General features: G+C 34.8%; 2 protein-coding genes across 8 annotated transcripts; both read left to right on the forward strand.

The window, feature by feature from the left end:
* The first annotated feature begins 6,416 nt into the window (after positions 1–6,416).
* On the forward strand, positions 6,417–14,141 carry LOC122307732 (plastidic glucose transporter 4). Of its 7 annotated transcripts, none has more exons than XM_043120796.1 (14): positions 6,417–6,542; positions 7,140–7,397; positions 8,347–8,458; positions 8,705–8,772; positions 9,233–9,365; positions 9,448–9,547; positions 9,656–9,768; positions 10,379–10,472; positions 10,603–10,756; positions 11,712–11,858; positions 11,960–12,033; positions 12,976–13,064; positions 13,243–13,357; positions 13,630–14,141. In XM_043120796.1, exons 1-14 carry the CDS (start codon positions 6,461–6,463, stop codon positions 13,810–13,812), a joined length of 1,722 nt encoding a protein of 573 aa, XP_042976730.1. In that variant the 5' UTR covers positions 6,417–6,460; the 3' UTR covers positions 13,813–14,141. The 7 variants fall into 7 exon arrangements, with proteins under 7 accessions (XP_042976730.1, XP_042976731.1, XP_042976734.1 ...); XM_043120797.1 differs by lacking the exon at positions 6,417–6,542 and adding an exon at positions 6,571–6,799; XM_043120800.1 differs by lacking the exon at positions 6,417–6,542 and adding an exon at positions 6,572–6,799 and having other exon boundaries at positions 7,154–7,397.
* A 1,663-nt stretch (positions 14,142–15,804) lies between these two features.
* Positions 15,805–19,235, forward strand: LOC122308219 (delta(7)-sterol-C5(6)-desaturase-like). Its single transcript, XM_043121421.1, has 3 exons — positions 15,805–16,205; positions 17,065–17,370; positions 18,581–19,235. The coding sequence occupies exons 1-3, from the start codon at positions 15,977–15,979 to the stop codon at positions 18,874–18,876; spliced, it is 831 nt and encodes a 276-aa protein (XP_042977355.1). The 5' UTR covers positions 15,805–15,976; the 3' UTR covers positions 18,877–19,235.
* The last annotated feature ends 3,167 nt before the right edge of the window (positions 19,236–22,402 follow it).

Genomic DNA, 22,402 nt, shown 5'->3' on the forward strand with positions numbered 1-22,402 from the left:
AAGATTATGAAACGAATCAAATACTTTAAAATAAATAATCAAACTTGCAAAATACAACGATTGGTTACGAAGGGAAACCCTTTAAAGAACTCTTTAAAGGTAAAACCCTACGGGGCAGCCAAACCTAGGAAAGTCAATCTTATTATTTGAAAAACAATTACAAGCAATAATCAATTACAAAATCTTTGCAATTCGACTGTCTTACTTGCCTAGACAAACGACCCATTTGTCTTCTACCGCAGTAGCAGCCAGAACCTCTGGCGATCTTCAAATGCTGACTTCTCTTCTGGAGCTCCAGAGGCTGAAATCCAATCGATGTTGCTTCACACTCAAAGCACAATCACACTCAAGAAGATATGAAAAATTCCATAAAAATTCTCAAGTGAATTTTCTCTCATAAACGCTCAGAATCTCCTCTGTAAAATTCGTGACTTGAAGTCCTTGAGAAGATACAAAACCGAATCCCTTTAAATAGAAAGTCTGAAAAGAGTTCTAGTTGCAGTAGGACTCTGCTGACGGTTAGCAACAGACGCGAAAACGCGTCCCGACGGACTGCTAACATTTCGTGATAACTTCTTCTGATATATACTAAACTCTGTTTCAGATTTCTTCTGGATAAGGGCAAAACTATCAGAACTCGATTTTGACTTCAGGGCCTTATCTAAACAACTCCTAAAACTTCTAGATAGACTCAATAATGTTTAGATACAAATCAATACTTATTTTACATTCATCTAAATTTAATCAAATAATGATAAGATAAACCTTATCATTTATTCAAATTTAATCAAATAATGATAAGATAAATCTTATCATTTAGTCATCTAATCCTAGCTAATTTTTGCCTTTACAATAAGTACGTATCATGAGTATAATACAACAATATTAAGGATTGATTTGGCTACACAAAACGAAATTATCTCATCTTATCTTATCTTTTATAATCACTATAATTTTTTTAAATTTCTATATAAATATAATAAACAATTCAATTTTTTTAAATCTTAAAATAAAATTAATATTAAAAAATTATATTATAATAATATTTTGTTTAACTTTTAACAAAATAATTTATCTCATCTTATTTGAATTGTATAGGTTTAATAGAATGACGCGCGCGTGCACACCCATATATATATATATATATATATATTGTCGTGATGTTAAAAATATAAGACCAAAATCATGCAGCACTTAGCGGTTTGGAGTCGATAAGAGTCGATAAGAGTACTTCGGTTCATATTATTATATATATATATATATATATGGCATACAAACTCTACCTAGCTAGCTAGGTAGTCGTTGCACAATAGAAATTAAACTCCCTAGCTAGTGTAGTCTACGTGGTTTTAACCTACTTCAATAATTGGTGAGGTTGGCCCGACTACTTCTAGATGATTAAAGGCTCTCTCTCTCTCTCTATCTCACCTAATACTTAAGCGCGTTATATGTACTCTTTTGTGCCCAACCTTATATGCATGCAATACCGAAATTAAGGGCAATATTTCCTCGATCGTTTTGTTCCCTACAAAATGTGATTCGATCATTGCCTTGGAATGTCATTTTTCTTTCTCCATGTTCCTTTAAATCATGTACGGTCACCGTGCACCCAGGTTTAATAATAGTCGTGCGAAGATGGAATATTGGCGATCAATCCGGCCTTTAATAGTATTCGTGCGAAGATGGATCGTTTGGAATCAATGAAGATGATGTTATTTTAGTTTAACATCAAGAAAATGATCCATCTATTAAAATATGTACATGCAAGTTGAGTTGAATGGCTTCGAGAAAGGGGTTTAAAGCATTTTGTGATCCTGTTCAAGGCATACTTACTTCAAAAGAGCACTTAAAAACTCTTTTTTAGTCTGAAAATTATGAAAGGCCCATATGTCAAGTTTAGCGATTAGATGAACTGTCTTTGGAATTTGAAGGAACTTGGCTTTGAAGGGTCGATTTAGTAGATGCATTCGTCTTGACAATGACCAATATGAGCTAGCTGTTTGGACAAGATAACTAACATATTGCACCTCTATTAATGAATCGAAAGTAGGGACGGGAAGTGTACGTGTTAAGAATATTTAAGTAAACGGGGGATGGAAAATGTAGAGTAGACAAAGTTCGAATTCAAGATCTTAATTTGTTTTGATATAATGTAAAATCACTATTTATCTTAAAAGTTTAAGCTGATGGAAATAGTTAAATTTAATTATTTATATTATATTTTTAACAAAGTGTCTCAAAATACTAATACATGCCCATAAAAATTTCAAGAAAAATAATATATACAAGTCTTAAATGCATAAATTTTGCACAAACTATTTATAAAAAAGTGAAACATACCATAGAGATTTGTGAAAACTCATTTTTTATAGGCCCACATTTTTCGCGATCCTTACGCCCCTTACTATATATATATATATGTGTGTGTATGTATACGTGCATGCACAGACGCATGCCAATTAGGAGGAAATTGAAGTTTTAGTGAAAGTTAAGTAGGAAATATTGGAATTTTCGAAATTAACTAATTCCTGCATCGAAATAATTGATTTGTGCTTTTGAGTTCAAGTACTGTAATTTTAAATGGTCTTTTTTTTTTTTTCCTTCCTTCCTTTTGGTGTGTGTGTGTCCAGCAACTCAACTCTCTAAGATTAGTGTATATAGATATTATTATTTTTCTGAGTATTATGTACAGTTTTTTTTTCCCTAAGCAAGAAAGCAAACTTCATTAAAAAAGTAGAAAATGTGATACATGAGAAGGGGGTGAGGTTTCGCAAGAACAATAACAACAATGCAAAAAGGTGGATAAAAAAATAAGGAAAACGGAATTTAGCAACCAATTTCTTAGTCTTCACCCAAATCTTACTAAGAGGACGCCGTCTTAAAAGATGGTTATAGGACGTTCGCAAAAAGTTACTAATAGTACCGCTAGAAGTGATGAAGGTAGCAGGTGCATTATTGTTTATTGTTCTGAGATGATTTTTAGAGAGATTCACAATCATTTCATCGAGATCACCGGTTAGGGAAAGCAAAAATATAGTAGAAAACATGACATGGGATGGACTGATCTACGACCAATGAACATCTGTGTTCCAATGCACTTGTGATGGCGTAGGGTAGCCATACGCCGGCGGGAAGAAAACGGGATGACCCAAAATGCTCGACGCATGGTCTTCATGTGCCGCTGCCCTCTGACGGCTACACTTGCCGTACCAGCAGTTTCGTCTCGTCTCGGCGGCTGTAGGAAGCGTTGGTACGGCGCGTGTTGTCCAAATGACTAATACAAAAGGGGGTGAATTTAGTTGTATTTAAAAATTAACAATTATAAATCAAATACATAATATAAAATATAAATAAAATAAGAAACAACAATAAACATTAAGAGTAAGGGTAAAAGAGAAACAAATTCAGTATGTTAACGAGGTTCAGCCCCACTGCCTACGTCCTCGCCTCAAGCTACTCATTGAGAATCCCCAAATTCACTATTCAATTTCATTCAGGTGGAGATATAATTCTATTACACATTTGAACAACATTATTACAAATGATCCGTGTAGAACACTCTCTACACTTACAATCATCTTACACGTGGTGATTCAACTATTTCCTGTGTAGAACACTTTCTACACGTACAAGGGTTATACACACCCTTTTACTGATAGAAGAGTTGATAGTGGATAAATTATTAGAGAACACTCCTCAATGAGTGAAATAAGAACAGAACAATACAGTGCAAACTATATCCCTATCAAAATGAACAAGGGTTAAGGCTCAATACTTAGAGAATAGAGAATGAAAGCTTTGAATGAATATTATATGCTCTTGGTGTTGTAAATTTGAAACTCTCAAATGATCTATTTATAGGCATATGAGACTTCATATTCAAATTTAAAGATTCACATGTCAAAGACAGCATCATTCATTTTTTCAAAAAATTCAAATAAAAGTTTTTTCTTTTTTAATTGTCAAATATAACATTATTCACTTTTCAAAATATTCAAATAAAAGTTTTTTCTTTTTCTTTTGTCAAAGACAACATTATTCACTTTTCAAAAATTTCAAATTTAATTTTTTTACTTTTCGCATATGACAAAATGAATACTATTTACTTTTCAAAATTTTCAAACAAAATCATCTAACTTTTGCATAAGTCAAAAAGTGTATCAATCACTTTTGAAAATATTCAAATAAAGCATGCACATGTAAAATATGACAATCAATCATTTTTAATATCTTCAAAATTCAAACATTTAATCATGTCATGCACATGTGAAAAATGACAATCAATCATATTTCAAAATTTTCAAATTTAATTTTCAAAATATTCATGCACATGTGGAAAATGTATTTTAATGCTTTATAATGAAATATTAATTTTGAGCTTTAATTCTAATTTCGAATTTTTAAGAGATTTATAATATTACTCTATGAGTTTTAATGTGAACTTGTTTCCTCTTTGTTTATACTTAGTTCTTTAATATGATTGATTTTATTGTGTAGATAAATTGAACTTAAGATTTATTTATTTTTTGAATTAATTTACTATTATCAAAATTTATATGTAGATATATAATTACACGAAATTTGAAACTTTATGTTTAACAGCACGTGTAAGTTAAAGGTAGCTGGAGAGAAGTAGATATGACCAAAACTGAACCATAAGAGCGAGGAAGAAAAAAATATTATATTAACAATGTATACATAGAACAGAAAAGGAAAAGAGGAAGAGAGGAGGGTGAAAGCACTCTTTTTCGATGATGGTTGTCACATAAATGAAGTTTTTTATAGAGAAGTTAGAGTCTCTCTCTAAAAACCTGGGTTGGTTGTTGAGATTATTTAATCTTCATGATCCTGATCCAACATGTGCTAGTTCCAAAGTCCAGTCCTCGGAAGAAAACTTCCCGTCCCTATTTTGTAGAGCTATTTAGGTAGTATATATTGAAGCATGGAAACGATACATGGTATATATGCTTTTGGAAAGATCCATCAAAATGCAGGCCTATATATTCATGGATCGGAGACTGTGCATGCACAGATGGCCCAAAAACTAGGTCCATTCTAAAGGACTAAGCTTTCCTTAAATAGTTAATGCATATTTGAGATTGTGACGAAAAATATAATTTATATTTTAAATAATAAATTTTATTATTAAAAATTTATTTATTTTTTAATAATGATATTTTTAAAATTTAAAACAATTTTAAATATGTTATATTTGTCTAGAAATCAATTAAAAGAGTGCTTTATAATATATAAATTACGATTATTTAAATTTTTAAAGATTATGACATATATTTGAAAATTTGAAATTAGTTGTAATTATGTAAAAATTATATGGACATTTTCGTCCATTAAAACATGCTTTAATATGTAATATTCAACGTATTTTTAACTTATTTGAGATTAAAATATTTTAATATGTAATATTCAAGCAATCTAATTTTTCTATTAAAAAATTTTTAAAAATATTTTTAAAAATTCTTACCACAACCCAAAACAAGCCAAACTTAATAATGAATTATGTTGATATGTATGAGAAGATTGCAAAGAGGATGGGTCCAATATATGCAATCCTTTGTTCGGTGAAAACCATGTGGAGCCGCCAGCCGGATCAAGTCTGGCCGACCGGCTTCTATAGTCCTCTCCCTTAATAATTATATTCCTAAACAATATACCAAATAGAAATATGATAAGTTTAGTTTATTTATGGAAAAATATAGTTGCAAGTATAATTGTACCCTAATCTGTGCACTAACTTAATGTGATTGATCAAAAAATAGATTTTGTTGAAAATAATATTAATTTAAATTTTGAGTATGAAGGAATCAGTATTAGTACGAGATTAATACGTAACTTTACTTGTATGTAGCAAAACTCTTTATTTATTTCCCTCAAGTGAAGATTTTATATAAAAATATAGAACTTTCAAGCAAATCATCAAAAGTCGCACTCAATACCTAAAGTGTGTTTAACATATGATAACAACAAAAGTATTAAAAATACAAAATATATATATTCAAGTAATTTTTTATATTTTTCTACACTATTTTATAATTTTGTAATGATTTTCAATTGGACTATTTTGATATTGTTATTCTTTATTATTTATTTTATTATTTTTATTTAAACATATGATAGTTTTTTAAATATTTATTTAATTAATTGATATATAAATTTAAACCAAATTAATCATATAAATAAATATGAACAAATAAAAATAATGAGAAAATAACATTATTCTAAATATTATGACAATATAATTTAAGAGAAATGATATTTATAGTTTAAAAATATGGAAATTCTATCTATTTATTTAAAAAATAAAAAAATAATAAATTTAAGATTTACGTAAAAGTAATTTATTATTCAAAAAATAATTTTTTTAACATTAGCGCAGACAATTCAGCATTCACATCGAATGAAAAAGTGAAGACGAAAGCCAATCAGTCTGTCCCCCGTCAACATGCACACACAACATCTCAAACACAACCCAAATGTAGTCCGAGATCCAACGTGGGACTCGTACCAAAGTTTGCAGTGTATCGGTATGTGCTATTCATTTCACTAATTTTCTACTTTTTCATATTTTATCGACAAGAAGAGAAAGGAAAACCCGAAAAGATGGAAAGGAAAAGAATTTTGAATTCTCCATCAAATTCGTTGCAAGTTTCACGCTTTTCCGCTTCCTCGCTGCGGACATTCCCAAGTCTCTCCTCATTTCCCTCACAAAAGACAAAACAGAGCAAGTAACAGTGCAGCTTACAAAGCTGAAAAGGCCATAGTGAAAGGGTGCTCTCTTTGGGTTGGTTCTGTTTCAATCACCGCAGTTCCTTTCCATTTTTTTTTTTTTTTCGATTTCTAAAAGTTCTATCTTTTAAAGTGACAACAGTAGATTAGATCGTCAGAGTAAGAGCAACGTCCACCAGTCTTTTTCGTAGTAAACAATCTAAATTTTATCGTTTCGATCGTAAATTTGATCTTAGTTTTGATTCTGATGCTCTGTTTTTAATACCCTTCATTACTTGCTTATATTCTTATTCTGAGATAAATTTGTTTCTAAATTAGTACATTCTCTTGCTTGGTATACTCAACTTTCTACGGGTATTTACTTTGTTTGACTTTTATGGCCAATGGAAACTCAGCTAAAAAAATGCAGGCGTCAACGTATGCAGTCAAAGGAAGCATCGGTTTTGGGGTTCAAAAGCGCACACAGGTTTTGAAGCGTTTTGATGAATTTGGGAAACCAAGTTTAGGATTGAGAATGACAGATAGGACTGCCTGCTGTGGTCTACGACTAAATTCGATCGCTATGGAGGCTGAACTCACTCGTGCAAGACTGGGTTCTAATGGCATTTTCAGGTCATCGGTCAAGCCCAGATCACTCAAGGCTCAGGCTTCTGGTTTGCTCGTCACTCCCTGATTCATATCTTTCTTTTCAATTCAAGAAACGTATAGTTCAATTAGGTCACTGTTTTCTTCTTCCAAAAATTTAGCAAATCATTACGATTTAGTGTCTGCACGAGTACGTTCTTTGGTTCTTCGCTACTGTCGCTCCCTTCCGTTTTCGCGTTGTCACAATTTCTAGCTGTTTGTGTGCGTGTTTGTGGGTTTAACGACGGCAGTAAAAACTCTTGAGAATTGCTACGGCCACTTGTGGCCTTCCACAAAAAGTAAAATCACAAATGTTCTGTTAGGGCTGCATGATGTGAGGTTTGAGTTTATTTGCACTGAATTGGACGCTTCAAAAGGGCATTGAAGAGCCCACTTCCCAGCCATTCCTACATTGCCAATGGATTTGATTGTATTTTCTTTCTGGGGTTTGAAGAACCAAGTACAAAATCCAACTTAATAATGTTCATCATTAAGTACGTCTCTTTGTATAATGACCTGTCATTTTTATCACCAAATAATAAATATATATTTTTGAAATACAGATATTGTTGCATGGCTCCACTTTTTAGTACGGCTGTGATGAAGTAATAATTCATCTCTTGATTTTGCAATCTGAAATAAAATATGCGCTTCTGCCTTGAAACTTGCTAGCTCCATGACATAATTATCTTGCATGAACTTTGCAGTCCTGTCCTGGTGCTATACCGAGGACAGAGAATCTGAGAATGCAAAACGCTAGCTTGTAGTAGCTTTTTGACCAGCTATGACCCTTTCCTTTCATTTTGGTGTTTTAATATTGCATTGATGGGGTGTGGTTCTTTGAAAACTGACTATATATTTCTTGTTTATGAGAAGCCTGTATATCCAAAAGTTTATACATGTTGCACTGACCCTAATACTCTAGATTTTCAACTAATTTCAGTATTTTTACATGCACGATATGAACATGAGTTTCAGATGATCTTGAGAGTGTTGATTCCTTGGTGCCTCAGAGCAAATCTTCAGGAACAGTCTTGCCATACGTTGGTGTTGCTTGTTTGGGAGCTATTTTATTTGGTTACCATCTCGGGTATGGCATAGTTTATTTTTGCAAATTGCATGCCCTATTAGAGTTTGTGTGCATTTGTTACAAATTTGCATCAAATTCCTACTCAGCGGTTTGTTGATTTGTGATGAATAAGTTGATCGTAATGTTACAAGTAGTTGATGTGCAAATGTTGAACTGATTTCAGCATATCTTTCTGTGCTTAAATGCCGTGTTTTGTGAGATATCCACATTGCGAGGGGTTTATCACACACTGCTTTGGTTGTGCAGGGTTGTAAATGGTGCTCTTGAGTACCTTGCCAAGGATCTTGGGATTGCTGAAAACACCGTGGTACAAGGCAAGTAACTTGCTTGATTAAATACATGCAGAAAATTGTAAGAAACAATGAGATCTTTGTACTTTTTTTTGGTTCCCTCCCTCTCTCTTTTTCTCTGTCTTTTTTCTCCATGTTGTCCAAAAACCAGTCTCTCTCATACCAACAAAGGGTATGCTTAATAAATTTACATGAATTTACTTATAAAAAATAAATAAATAAATAATAAAATAGTGAGTCTTGTCTGTATCACCTTTGCCATCCATTTCAATATGCTAGAAGAAACATTGTTTTTTAAGTTATTGAAAACTAAAGTTGGATTATTAATTGCTCCATGCTGGCCTCTAAAATTATACTCTTTGTTCATTGTAAAGGTTTAGATTGTGTGAATGTGTTCTTTTTTGTTCTCATTATATTCCTTTTGATACTTTTTTTTGTAAGTATATTCCTGCTGATACTTTTTCACAATGTAACGTTTGAATAGGATGGGTCGTTAGCACACTTCTCGCTGGTGCCACTGTTGGTTCATTTACCGGGGGAGCATTGGCTGACAAGTTTGGTAGAACAAGGACTTTTCAATTAGATGCCATACCACTGGCAATTGGAGCATTTCTATGGTTTGTCATTTTTCACTGAAGACAAATTTTTGATATTTGATACACCCCCTGAACACTAAAGCTTTGTCTTCAATATTTGCAGTGCCACAGCCCAAAGTGTGCAAACCATGATAATTGGCCGCTTACTTGCTGGCATTGGAATTGGTGTTACATCTGCTATCGTACCTCTTTACATATCCGAGGTAGTATTACAGGCATTGTGAACATGCCCTAATTATATCGTTTTAGCCATGTTCTATGCATATTGTGTATATATTGAGACTGATATCGTCCAACATTTGAAATTACAGATCTCACCAACTGAAATTCGTGGTGCACTTGGATCTGTGAACCAGCTATTTATATGTATTGGCATCCTTGCCGCACTGGTGGCTGGATTACCTTTAGCAGGAAACCCTCTATGGTATTTCTTTTAATTGGCTGAATGTCTTACTTAAACCCTAGTGGTTGGCTCGATTGACAAGGGTCTTGGTCTTGGTGGCATATGCTCCCACCGGATCTAAGGTTCGAACCCTTGGGTGCAAGTAATTTCTAGGGCCACATCCTATCAGTAAAAAAACCAATAGTTTGCTTGATCTGTGTGATGGGGACACTTTACATGGATCCGTGGTTTAACCTCATAAAAAGACATGCTGCGTTTGCACGGTCTCCAAGATTTCTCATCATAAAAAAGAATGTTTTGCTTAAAGCACTACTCTTAGTTTAATCCAAACTCATTGGAAAACCACTTAACCATAACATTTAATTTACTGCTTCATGATTTTTATGTTGGCCTTGTTAGTCATACTTTAGTTTAGTTGTTGATATAATTCCCTCTTTGCTATATTCATTATTGGTGAGAAATTAATGTGCAAACCATGGCTGAAAACTTTATATTATATTGTTCTTATATGCCTATATGGTTATATAAGAATTATAGTTATTTTCTAGTTTTTATCTGTTACATATGATGTTTCTTTTCTTGTAACCTTTTTCGGCCTCTCTTATTCTATTATTTTTAATATTTGTAACAGGTGGAGGACAATGTTTGGTATTGCAATTATACCCTCTATTCTGTTGGCATTAGGAATGGCATTTTCTCCAGAAAGTCCTCGGTGGCTGTTTCAGGTTTTCTTGCATGAATGTGGAGTCACAAACTTCAATATAAGCCTTCTAACGAATTTTCTTCGCTGTCGATGCCATATATATTATTGAGTTTTTTGTTTATTCATAAAAATGCTTAGCTGTTATTTTGCAGCAAGGGAAAATTCCTGAGGCTGAAAAATCTATAAAAACTCTATTTGGAAAAGAAAGAGTTGCTGAGGTTATGCATGATTTAATGGCAGCTGGTCAGGGTTCTACAGAACCTGAAGCACGGTGGTTTGATCTGTTTAGTAGTCGCTATTGGAAAGGTATACCTGAGGCAGCTCTGTTACCTTAGTTCCTTTGTGGCTAAAATTTCTTTTTTTTACAAGTAAGAAATTTATTAAACCACATAATTAGGTATAACCCAAGTACGCAGGACGTATACAAGAGAAAAACACCTAATTACAAGCTAAAGCTGAAAAACAGTACAAAAGTCATCAAGGCTACTCCCATCCATTGCAATAACCAAATTCCAAAGTAACAAAGTATGAAAAAAAGGCTCTAATCCCATCCACCGAGCATTCTTTATTGTCGAAACAATACCCATTCCTCTCATTCCAAATACACCACATGAGACAAAGAGGTACCATCTTCCAAATAGCTGCTAGCTATATGACAATTTCCTTGAATCCCTCTCCAACAGGCCAAAAGATTCACCACCCTCTTAGGCATCACCCAAGCAATGCCAAGCTTAGCAAAAACCTCATCCCACATAGCCTTCGACACATCACAATGAAGAAGAAGGTGATCCGACGATTCTCCATACCTTTTGCACAAAAAGCACCAATCCATTGCAATGATACCACACTTTCTCAACTTATCAATAGTAAGAATTTTCCCATGAGAAGCCAACCACCCGAAGAAAGCCACCTTGAGAGGCACTTTGCATCTCCAAATATTTTTCCAAGGAAAAAAATCAGTAGAAGAATGTGATGCCAAGACCTTGTACAAAGATCTAACTGAGAAGTTTTTATTAGCAACTTCTTAGTTGATTTACATGCTTGGGCATATTGAATGATGCTCTCAACTTTGCTTCATATGTTGCCAGTCGTTTTGTTCACAAACAAGTTTGCTAAGAGTTATATAATAACAATATGTTACTATGAAGTCCATACCTTAATATTTTGTTCATCTTGTTCCTATAGTTAGTGATTGATATGATTAAGCTCTGTGATTAAAATTTGTGAAGCACTTACATCCATGACTTATGTCTTGCTGCAGTTGTAAGTGTTGGTGCAGCACTTTTCTTGTTCCAACAGTTGGCTGGAATAAATGCAGTGGTATATTATTCGACATCTGTTTTTCATAGAGCCGGCATTGCCTCTGATGTTGCAGCAAGTGCTCTTGTCGGGGCAGCTAATGTCATTGGTTATTTTTCTGATATTTTTTTCTGGAAAATGGGAAAAGTTTGATATTGTGTTAGGCCTGTTATGTTTTATATCTGATGTTTGATCATCTTGCAAATGCAGGCACAGCCATTGCATCATCCTTGATGGACAGGCAAGGAAGGAAAAGTCTTCTAATGACAAGTTTCAGTGGAATGGTACTATTATTTGTTGCATAATTACGAACATGTTATTTTTCTCAAGTCGGTGAAAACGATTCTCCTGATACCTTCATATCATAATCATGAACTTAGGAAGCTGTAATATTGTATATTCACATGCAAGCATATTTAGGGCCAAACATGTGCCGAGAAACCCGACCCCGACCTGATTTTCTGTTTATTCACCTGAAAATACCCGATCCGAAATAAACGGGTAGGAAGAGTGCAGTTCCAAACTGTTTTTGATCTGGAGAAATAGGATTGGGTAGTTACCAGATACCCGAATTAATTACTTTATTCAGCCAATGCCGAAGCAGCCCATTTGAGAGCTTCTTCATCATCTTCTTCTTGCGAAGACATTGAGAAAATGTCCACAGCTTATTCCTCCATACCGACGAATTCCGTAATCATAAACTACCAGTGGCCCTGTAAAGGTCACTGTTATCCATTTTTAGAACTTGAATCAAGATCCCTGCTGCTAAGACAGCTCAAACTCACCAAAACCCAGAAATATTTCTTCAGGATTTACTCGAACATGCTATGGTCATAAATACCAAAGATAGTTGCCACAGTTAACTGCAAAAGTCCACCCGACCCAGAATTGTATTCCTCTAGTCAAACCAGCCAAAGGTTTCAAACTCTATGGACGGGAACCCACACAACAATACATAAGAATGCTCCACTCTGTAGGGTAGGAGAATGCCACAAAAAAAAGGGGGTAGGAATACCTGCTTCCGGCCAAAACAGTTTTGGGTTTGATTAATCGGGTAAGGGTGGATTTTCGGAAATTTCCATTCAGAAGTGGATGCTTTCAGGCCGGATCGGGATAGTGTATTTCGGGCCGGGCCAGGTCGGATGAACAGTCCTAAGTATATTCATCCTAGTTTCAGATTATGTTACAACTGATTACTCTCTCTCTCTGTGTTTTTGCTTGTCAAGGCTGCTTCAATGTTGCTGCTTTCTCTGTCCTTTACTTGGAAGGTCCTGGCACCATACTCTGGCACCCTTGCTGTTCTTGGAACAGTTCTGTAAGTCAGAACTTCTTTTTGTGTGTTTGAACATTCTCTGTCGCTCCTCCTCCTCTTGGAGGGGGTGGTTAAGTGAGGTCAAAGGGGCTATTTTCCTTGGCTTACTGAAGCTTCTTGATCTTGTTTGTATTTCTGTTTAACATATGACCTAAACTTTGCTTTCATTCTACCTATACAGCTATGTACTGTCCTTTTCACTTGGTGCTGGTCCTGTGCCTGCTCTTCTACTACCAGAGATATTTGCTTCCAGAATCAGAGCAAAAGCAGTTGCTTTGTCATTAGGAATGCATTGGGTAAGATAGAGCATGTTGAAATATTCAGTTTGCATTTAAATCGTGCCCCTAGGCTGTAGCATGTTTCAATTTCTATATGAAAAGCAGAAAATTGCCATTTCCAATCATGTGGCCTTCGATGTTTCTCTGTGCCAAAAAAGGAACAGGATAAAAATTCTTCCAAGCATGTCAATATATTTAGTCTTCCATCTATTTTCCTTTTTCACTTTCATTTTTAAGCAACTCTTTATCTCTCTCTTAATTTTGTTTTCATGGTTTTTCTATCCTATCAGATCACCAACTTTGTCATTGGCCTCTATTTCTTGAGCGTTGTGAACAAGTTTGGAATCAGCTCTGTGTATTTGGGATTCTCTACCGTCTGTCTTCTTGCTGTCCTGTACATAGCTGGTAATGTTGTGGAAACAAAGGGGCGATCATTGGAGGAAATAGAGCGTGCTCTTAACCCTGCAGTTTGAGCAGAATATTTTTTTTAAGTGCGTGCGGTCACAATCTCACTACAGCTCGTTGGTTTTTGAGGTTAGGACAGGTGCTCTGCTTCTTCCTTTTGGGGAAATTATTGCCTTATCTGCTGGGATTCAATACTATCTCATTTACTGCCCCCAATTTGCTATCTTATGTTAAAATGTCGGATGTTGACTATGAACAGCTATAGCATAGTGTCTATATTGAGTTTCTTAGTCAATGTCACGGCAATGTGATATAAATAAGGAGAAATGTGTCTCTTGATTCTTGTGTGTTCATATTGAATAATTTGATAATGGACATTGTTTTGAAAGTTGTGAAATTTTCTTGATATCTTTGTGGGAGGCTTCAAGCTAATCTGTATAATTTGGCAAGTAACCTGGGCCAATGTTTTGTTAAACCTGGATACTGGAAGCAGAAGGCAAAGAGGGGGAAGCTTTCTGATTATGATAAATTGGATTAGATTTTTGCATTCTTTTTTCTTCTGCGGTACCTCGAATAATTTTGTACTGCTTTAATCCACCTAATGCAGAGCTGTTTTCCAACATTATGACTCAGTAATCCATGTTCTCAAGGATCTATGCTGCTATCAAACCTCGTTAGCACTTTTCTCCCACATTTGATTTTCAAATAGAGCAACAATTGGGCTAAGCATGCCACATTTGGATGGGGTGATCTTTTATATTTTCTTTTTAAATAAAAGAAATCCCAAAGAGATTTAGATAGATCTGGTCTTCCAGCGGTTCTTTGCACATAATAGGTAGAAGTTGCCTGCAGTGGATATGTGTTTGTTTAGCTGTTTTACTTTGCTTTTATACCTTGTCTTGCTCAAAGTGTCATGTGTAATGTTTTGTTCCAAAGCAAAGATATTCATGGGGTGGTTTGTCCTGTTCAGACATTCACAACCTTAGAATGCAATCACAGTCTACGCTCTAATTGCTATTTTTGTTTCTGTTATCCTAATTTATCCACTAGGTCAATCAGGTAGGTTCTTTGAGCCTAGTTTTGGTGTAGCAGCTATATTTTATGAGTAATGTTATATATAGTCGTAGAGTACGCAAACGTCGTGCAATTCGTTTGAAAAAAAATATAGCCCACTATTAAAAAATTAAAATTTCTTTTTAAGTGGATCTCATATTTTTCAAAAAGATTATGCAGCGCTTACACACTTTACGATTATAAATATATTTATTATATTTTATTACTTGTGTCTACCATTTAAGCAGAATACCATCACCCATTATCCAACACATAACTGAAGTGATTGTGGGACTCGCAACAAGTGATGCAATTAGTAAGAAGCTAGAACTAAATCCACCAGCCTGTCGCATCATATTATCAGACTATAATGTCAAAGACCACGAATGAATGGAATGCCAACCAATTCAGTAATGTGAGTTCCATCATTATACTCTCTACTCATTTACCCAACAATATGTGTTATGTGATCGAATTTTAGATTCTTGATTTAAAACTCTCATTGATGGTTATCTACTCAAAAATTATTATTTGTTTGACATATCTTTCTTACAGTTTAACGTTAATTAAATAATAAAATCTAAAGTTAAATAAAAATAAACAAATAAGTTTCAATATTTTATAATCAATTCAACTCAACTCGATATCAAACTTGCACACTGAAAATTGATATTAGTAAAAGAGAAATGATACATATAATTGTAGAGTGTATAAATATTGTGTTGTCGTTTTAAAAAAGATTATAGTTTATTATTAAAAAATTAATTTCTTTTCATTTGATTCTTATATTTATTTATTTTTTTAAAAATAATTATAAAATACTTGTTCATTTACTATTCTAAGTATCATTTCAATGATAAAATAAAGCAGTGATTATAAATATAAATTTATGTAAATGATACGATTGCATAAATGCAGACTGACTCGATTGTGCGCCAAACGTGCGGGGCAATAAAATCCCTGGAACCAAACGTGTCTGTATTTTTTTTTTCATTATTTCAAAAAAAAAAAGATACTGGATTTTTTCACTACATAATCTAAGGTCTTGGTTCGGCGAATATTAGTTTGATTCCATCTGTCGCCTGTTCTCTCTCCGTCTCTCTGTGCTGAATCGCCGGTCACATTCTCTGGCTAGCCATTGGGCAATCCGACTTGACATCCCCGGACCTTCGAACGAGCATGGAAGACCATGGTAGTACGTATCTGCAACTGTTCGTGGATGAGACCACATTTTACAACCGCATCGTGCTGGGGAGCCTCTTGCCGAGCAGCGTTTGGGATCCACTTCCCCACTTCCTACAGACATGGCTGCGGAACTACATTGGCGGCGTTCTAGTTTACTTCCTCTCTGGCTTCCTCTGGTGCTTCTATATATATTACTGGAAGCGCAACGTTTATGTTCCTCAAGGTATTGACTTTTTTTTTTAATACTTATTTAGTTAGTTTTTTAGTATCGGTTGTTTGGTTTGGATTGAAAGGGGGTTGGTCTTAGTTATTAATTCTTAATCTTTTTCATTTTCTCAGCAACGAGTGTATATAAGGTTGTGAATTTTTTTTCTCTGCGATTATTGTTCGTTTTGGCCCCATCTGTTGATATACGGAATTGGTGGTCAGTTTCGATCTGTCTATGTATAAAATTTCCAGTCAATTGATGGGTAAAATAAAACTGACCACCTCTGTCCGTCCATTTTCGTTGGCATCAATCAGGTCGTGTTGTTGAAATTCTCCATTTTTCTTAAACCTCCTTTTGATTCCTTCACAGGAAATGAATTTCATTTTCTTTTTAATTGCAGTGCAGCCAAAATAAAAAGAAATAGATTTTTCTTTTTAACTTCTGTTTGGTTCTCTTGTTAAATGGTGGTTATGTTATGGAACAGTTCCACTGATGAGACCATCATTAGGGAGCAATTAGACTCGTATATTTGCAAGGGTAAGATATGCAAGGATTATTCTAGTGCTCTTGGGTTCAGCTTTCTTATTGGCAATATTTTATCTCCAATTAATTCGGCTCAAAGCATAACTTCAAGACATCTTTCCAAGATTTTCAAGATTTAGGAAGTCTAGATAGTTGTTCATACATTGAGTTGGAATTAGTGAAAAGCCACGAATCTACAAGCATTAGTTTGTAAAACTGATTGGCTGGGTAATTCATGAAACTTCAGCTTGGAATTGTCCTCTATTTTGCATTGATATGTGAACAAGAAAAGGTATTCAGTCTGGGCCGATGTTAACATTTTTGTTGGACATGTTGAATACTCTTGCTGCAGATGCCATTCCTTCTTACAAATCCATGCTCTTGCAAATATATGTTACCATGAAAGCCATGCCATGTTACAGTGCTCTTCCAGCTGTTTCTGAGTACATGGTTGAAAATGGCTGGACAAAATGCTTTTCAAGGATAAGCGATGTGGGTTGGCTTGCCTACCTGGTGTATTTGGTGAATTATCTTGTAGTAGCAGAATTCGGAATTTACTGGATGCATAGAGAGTTGCACGACATAAAACCTCTTTATAAATATCTTCACGCTACCCATCACATCTACAACAAACAGAATACCCTCTCTCCATTTGCAGGTAAGTTGTCAATCTCCTGAATTCAATTTCCACTGTTTTATCTCAACTCGAAGCCTTTTGGAATTTGGATGCTTATTTGTATAATCTTTTGCCGCTTCAGATTTTTATATATGTTGAAGGAATATCATGTACGGAATGTCAAACACAAAGAACAGCTTATAGATCAGAACAAGTTGCCACTGATACTGCTAACCGCCAAAATCCAATCAAGGATTCTTATAAAGGGCTTAGGAATCTTGCATATATCATTTCCCTGCGAAAAGAAGAAAAAACATATTACAGTTCCCCAGAAGTTGATGTGGCTTCTTTCGTGTTTCATCCATTTGATGTTTGATAACTAAAATTTCTTATGCAGCTTACTTTTACCTATAATAAAAAAAAAAAGATTCTTATGCCGTATAAAGTTTGAGTTGTACATAGTAGCACCATTGGAGTCCAGAATTAACTTTGTTTGAAACTCTTGTGGTCCATTAAGAAGGGTTTTGTGAAAGAAAGTGAAACCAAGTTAGTGAAGGTGGACAAAGAACTCTGTAGTTGACCATAGCCAGTCCTTTTTCAGTTCGGTCTTTCAGTAATCAAGCAGAAATCATACTGTTAGAATATATTTTTTTAAATCCTTTTAAGCAGTTGAGTCACTTTGGTATGCATTCACCATTACTCATTCTTGGTTAGATTCGATTGTTATTGATGTTTCTGGGATAAGTTGTACAGACTCCATCCTTTTATGATACTAACACCCCAACAAAAAGGAAAAGAAATAAAGGATCGATAGCTCTTTATAAGAATCCTAGATTGGATGTTCATTTGATCTAGAAAACTGACCTCCTATTTAGAACCAACTTCGAATTGGAGTGTGAATATAGTATGTGCTTTTCTTTTGTGCTCCTAACACCAATAAAAAAGGGGCAGTGGAAAATTATATACACGCATGTGACCATGATGGGAGTTCATTTCTTTCAGGCTATTGTAAATCTTGATATACGAATTAGATCAATCTTGTTGAAGAATGAATTCCTCTCTAGTTTTCTTGGGGAACTGTGCTTGAAACGTGATTTCCTTTTTCACACTATCTGCATCATCTTTGGAGATATTCTTATTTGGGGGATTTAGAAAGCAACTGAGCTATTGTTTGCATCTATAGCATGGATGTATTTGTAATTTGAATTACTGTCTATTGGTTTACTTATCAAAACAACATATGCTGTGTCAGGTTTGGCCTTCCACCCACTTGACGGAATATTGCAGGCTGTACCACATGTCATAGCACTATTTCTTGTGCCGACCCATTTTTTGACACACATATTGCTGCTCTTCCTTGAGGCTATATGGACAGCAAACATTCATGATTGCATCCATGCCAACTTATGGCCTGTGATGGGTGCTGGTTACCACACCATTCATCACACTACGTACCGTCACAACTACGGCCATTATACCATCTGGATGGATTGGCTCTTTGGCACTCTTCGTGACCCCCTGGATGATGAACCCAAGAAAGTTATGTAGTGCTCCTTCAGTTTTTCGAACTCTAAGATGCTAGTTGGATTGTTTTCTCGTATGCTGTCTTTGCAACGTGAATGCTGTTGGTTGTTCGTTTCTTATATGTCCGCGACTGCAGAATGTCCAAAATTAGTAGTGATAAGGGATTTTCAGGTGTCATATGGAATTTTTCTTGCTCTATCGGTTACCACCAAGTCTGGCAAACCAATGTTTTATTCAATTGAATAAAGTCGTGTGGTAAAATTTGTGGGGCATATGCGGAATGGATTACATGCTTCTCTACCTCTACCCAAACATGGAGGTGTAGCAATGGAATAGTCTGCATTCAAAGTGTGTGTTCAATCTAAATTTCCTATCTTCGGTCTTCCTGTTGTATGTGCTTCATTAAATCTCTCAAGTTTATTTAGATAGTTAATTATTAGGTAGTTTGTAGGAATGAAGATGGTACTTATTTTTTTCTTAGCAGTATAACATCAGCAAGCTCTTTTTTATAGCCAGTGGAACGAACAACAGCAAGATCTAGGCTCCATTTGGATACTGAAAAGATAGCGAAAGTGTATCGTCTTATTTCATTATTATCATTTTTATACTTTTTACATCAAATATAATAAATAATTTAAATTTTTTTCAAATTTTAAAATAATAATAATAATATTAAAAAATAATAATATTCTAACAATATTTTATTTAACTTTTAACTTTTATCTTAATTCACTGTTTGGCCATATATTTTAACTTTAGGTACTATTTGGCTATATAAAATTTTCATCTCAAATATAAAATTATCATCTCATCATTATAACTTACCTAAATTCTCATACAAAATATAACAAACAATTTAATTTTTTTTTATTTTTTTAAATTTTAAAATAATAATAACATTAAAATATAATATTTTAATATTTAATCTTAAAACTCAAAATTTTCATCTAAAAATTATCAGTGGCCAAGCAGAATCTAGCCTGGAAAGGGATAGTCTACATTAAGGAAAAACAAAATTCTAACTTTTTTTTTTTAAAAAAAATAGAACATTGAGTTCATTCAATAAACCGAAGTTACAAGTGTGACTTATCAATACAGGAAAATCCAGACTATAAGCCAACCTACGCATCAGCTCTGAAGCATCCCCCACTTATGGTAGCGGACATTGTCTTAACTTCTAAATCTCTCCTGAACGAGAGATAGAGCGCTCTGTATTAACCGAGAGGAAAGATCCCTCCATCCTCCCAAGAAGGCGGAGTACAGCACGCTGTTACTATGGGCACTAAGTCCAACTGCCTAAATCTACGATATTACTAACTAAATAGCAAACTCCCATGTAAAACAAACATAAACCAGAACTCCAAGTACAGGCCTGAACCCTGACAGCACACCTACCGTAGGCATCGGCTGCACGAGCCTAGAACGGCACTCGCGTATGGACCCTATAGAGACCGTCCATACGACCACCAGCCATAACATTGTCCGCCACTCTCGATCAGCTCTTATCCTGGATTGTAACCGATCAAGCAGTTCATCACCTCACTCGAGTATAACACTAATGCCCCCCCCCCCCCAACTTGGACTTTTAAATAACTTTATCTAATTTTCCATCCACTACCACTCACGACCGCACGGCACAAGACCTCATGGCACATGTCCTGTATTTCCCAATAGCTCATCTACATTATCTCTGAGCAAAGCACGTTTTGCCCCCCACTGCCAACCGTTTTGCAACCTGTACATGTCGTGCGGTCATGCCCTACCAACCGTTTCATTTGAGTAGCAGCCTGTACCCACTAGCCAGCCCATCTGTACAACTGTGTTTCACCTCCACTCCGCTGGAAACACTGCTGCTGGAAACACTGCTGCAAGCAAGCTGAGACGCCCTGGAAGCATTGCTGCAAGGTGGATGGTACTCCTCCTGTCTGTCAACTGTTGTCGAGGCCTTATTTACAGCCAACCAAAACAGAGTCTAAAATAGAAACAAAACACTGAAAATAGCAAAATACAACCAGTCTGTAGCAAAAACCAGCAAACGGAAATGAAAAAAAACAGCAAAACGAAAATACAAACGGTGCGTTCACCCCCAGTCTGACCACCTTCCAAGAGAAAACTTCATCATGAGTTCCACACAACTTCCCCCAGAAACCTCCTTAAAACCCCATGTAATCCAGCGTGCCTCCCAAACCACCTCTGTTTTTCATATATAAAACAGAGTTAAAGAACCTCACGGGAGTACACCCCAAACTACACGAAAACCGTAGCTTCTGAGCTCATGAAACCATGGGTCTACTCACACTGAAGACCCTCCCCCTTTCCACCACGCCCAGCTACGTGGATTCCATAATGGTCCCTCTTTTGCATCCAAAATGCACTCACGGCCAAACAAAGTCAATCGAAACCCTTCACCTCCATCGTGTAAACAACACCTTCATCACGTCCAAGTGAAGTAAAAATGGTAGACAGCCAAACAACGACGTCAAAAAACCCTCCACCTCCATCACGACGTCAAACCATCATCACGACCGAGTGAAAAAAAGGTGGTAGATGGCTTCAAAATCCTTGACCGTGTAATGAAACTTTCGGCCACCATGGTCACCGCCAACCAACGCTTATTAAATAAAGGAAAAAGCATAAACAAACAAAAGGAATGGGGGGGATGAAGGGAGGGAGGAAGCCGTAGCTTCCCCCCTCCCCCCCCCCCCCTCTTTCGGATGATTTACACCTTTTTTCTTTAGAGAGAAGGATGAGCTTCTCTCACTAGCAGACTTTGTTTTTTAATTTCGAACGTGTACTTGGATAAAAGTACTGACCGGGTTTGGCTTGCCTCCTGTGCCAAAATAACAGGAAATTTCCTGTTAAAAAATTAACGGTCATGATCGGCTACTAACAAGCAATCATACCATTCAAATTCATTCTTATTTTCTTTTCTCTCCATCTGCACTTGCGCTCATTTCGGTTTATTCAAAATCTTTCATATTGTCACTTAATAATTTTTATATATGAAGTGCTCAACATATTTCATCCCACTCTAATTTTAAAAATAATATTTGCGATTTTAATTTTGGGACGTGTAAAAATAAATTATATTACTCTCATTTGAGATTTATTTAAAAAATTATATTTTTAATTTTAAAACTCATTTAAAAAAATATATGAAATTTATACACTCTAAAATATACCTAACATTACTCATATAAATGTTTTGTCAAAATTTTCTTAAAAATAAGTTTAAAGATATCAATGAAAATGCACTTACATTTGTTAGATTATTTATTACGCGCTGGTATATAATATATTATTTATTACAAATATTATAAAATCAAAATATATTAATATTATAAAAGTAAAAGATATAAATATATTTGTTACAAGTTATTATATTTATGTCTGGTTTGCCTCCTAATGAATAAATATATTTAATGAATATTTAATGAATAAATATGCAAGCCTAACCTTTGTATTTAATGAATAAATATGTTTAATGAATAAATATTTAGAAATGATTAAATATGTTAAACATATAAAAGATAAAAGTTATTAAATAGCT

The sequence above is a fragment of the Carya illinoinensis genome, chromosome 4, assembly GCF_018687715.1.
Source record: "Carya illinoinensis cultivar Pawnee chromosome 4, C.illinoinensisPawnee_v1, whole genome shotgun sequence".
Taxonomy (NCBI): Eukaryota; Viridiplantae; Streptophyta; class Magnoliopsida; order Fagales; family Juglandaceae; genus Carya; species Carya illinoinensis.

What these genes read in the sequence shown, in the direction of transcription:
- LOC122307732 (XM_043120796.1), top strand. Translation starts at nt 6,461, where the DNA reads ATGCACACACAACATCTCAAACACAACCCAAATGTAGTCCGAGATCCA. An exon ending in TGACAAGTTTCAGTGGAATG is followed by an intron (nt 12,034 to 12,975) that starts GTACTATTATTT and finishes TTGCTTGTCAAG; the next exon opens with GCTGCTTCAATGTTGCTGCT. An exon ending in GCTGTTCTTGGAACAGTTCT is followed by an intron (nt 13,065 to 13,242) that starts GTAAGTCAGAAC and finishes CTACCTATACAG; the next exon opens with CTATGTACTGTCCTTTTCAC.
- LOC122308219 (XM_043121421.1), top strand. Translation starts at nt 15,977, where the DNA reads ATGGAAGACCATGGTAGTACGTATCTGCAACTGTTCGTGGATGAGACC. An exon ending in CAACGTTTATGTTCCTCAAG is followed by an intron (nt 16,206 to 17,064) that starts GTATTGACTTTT and finishes CTCTTGCTGCAG; the next exon opens with ATGCCATTCCTTCTTACAAA. An exon ending in TACCCTCTCTCCATTTGCAG is followed by an intron (nt 17,371 to 18,580) that starts GTAAGTTGTCAA and finishes ATGCTGTGTCAG; the next exon opens with GTTTGGCCTTCCACCCACTT.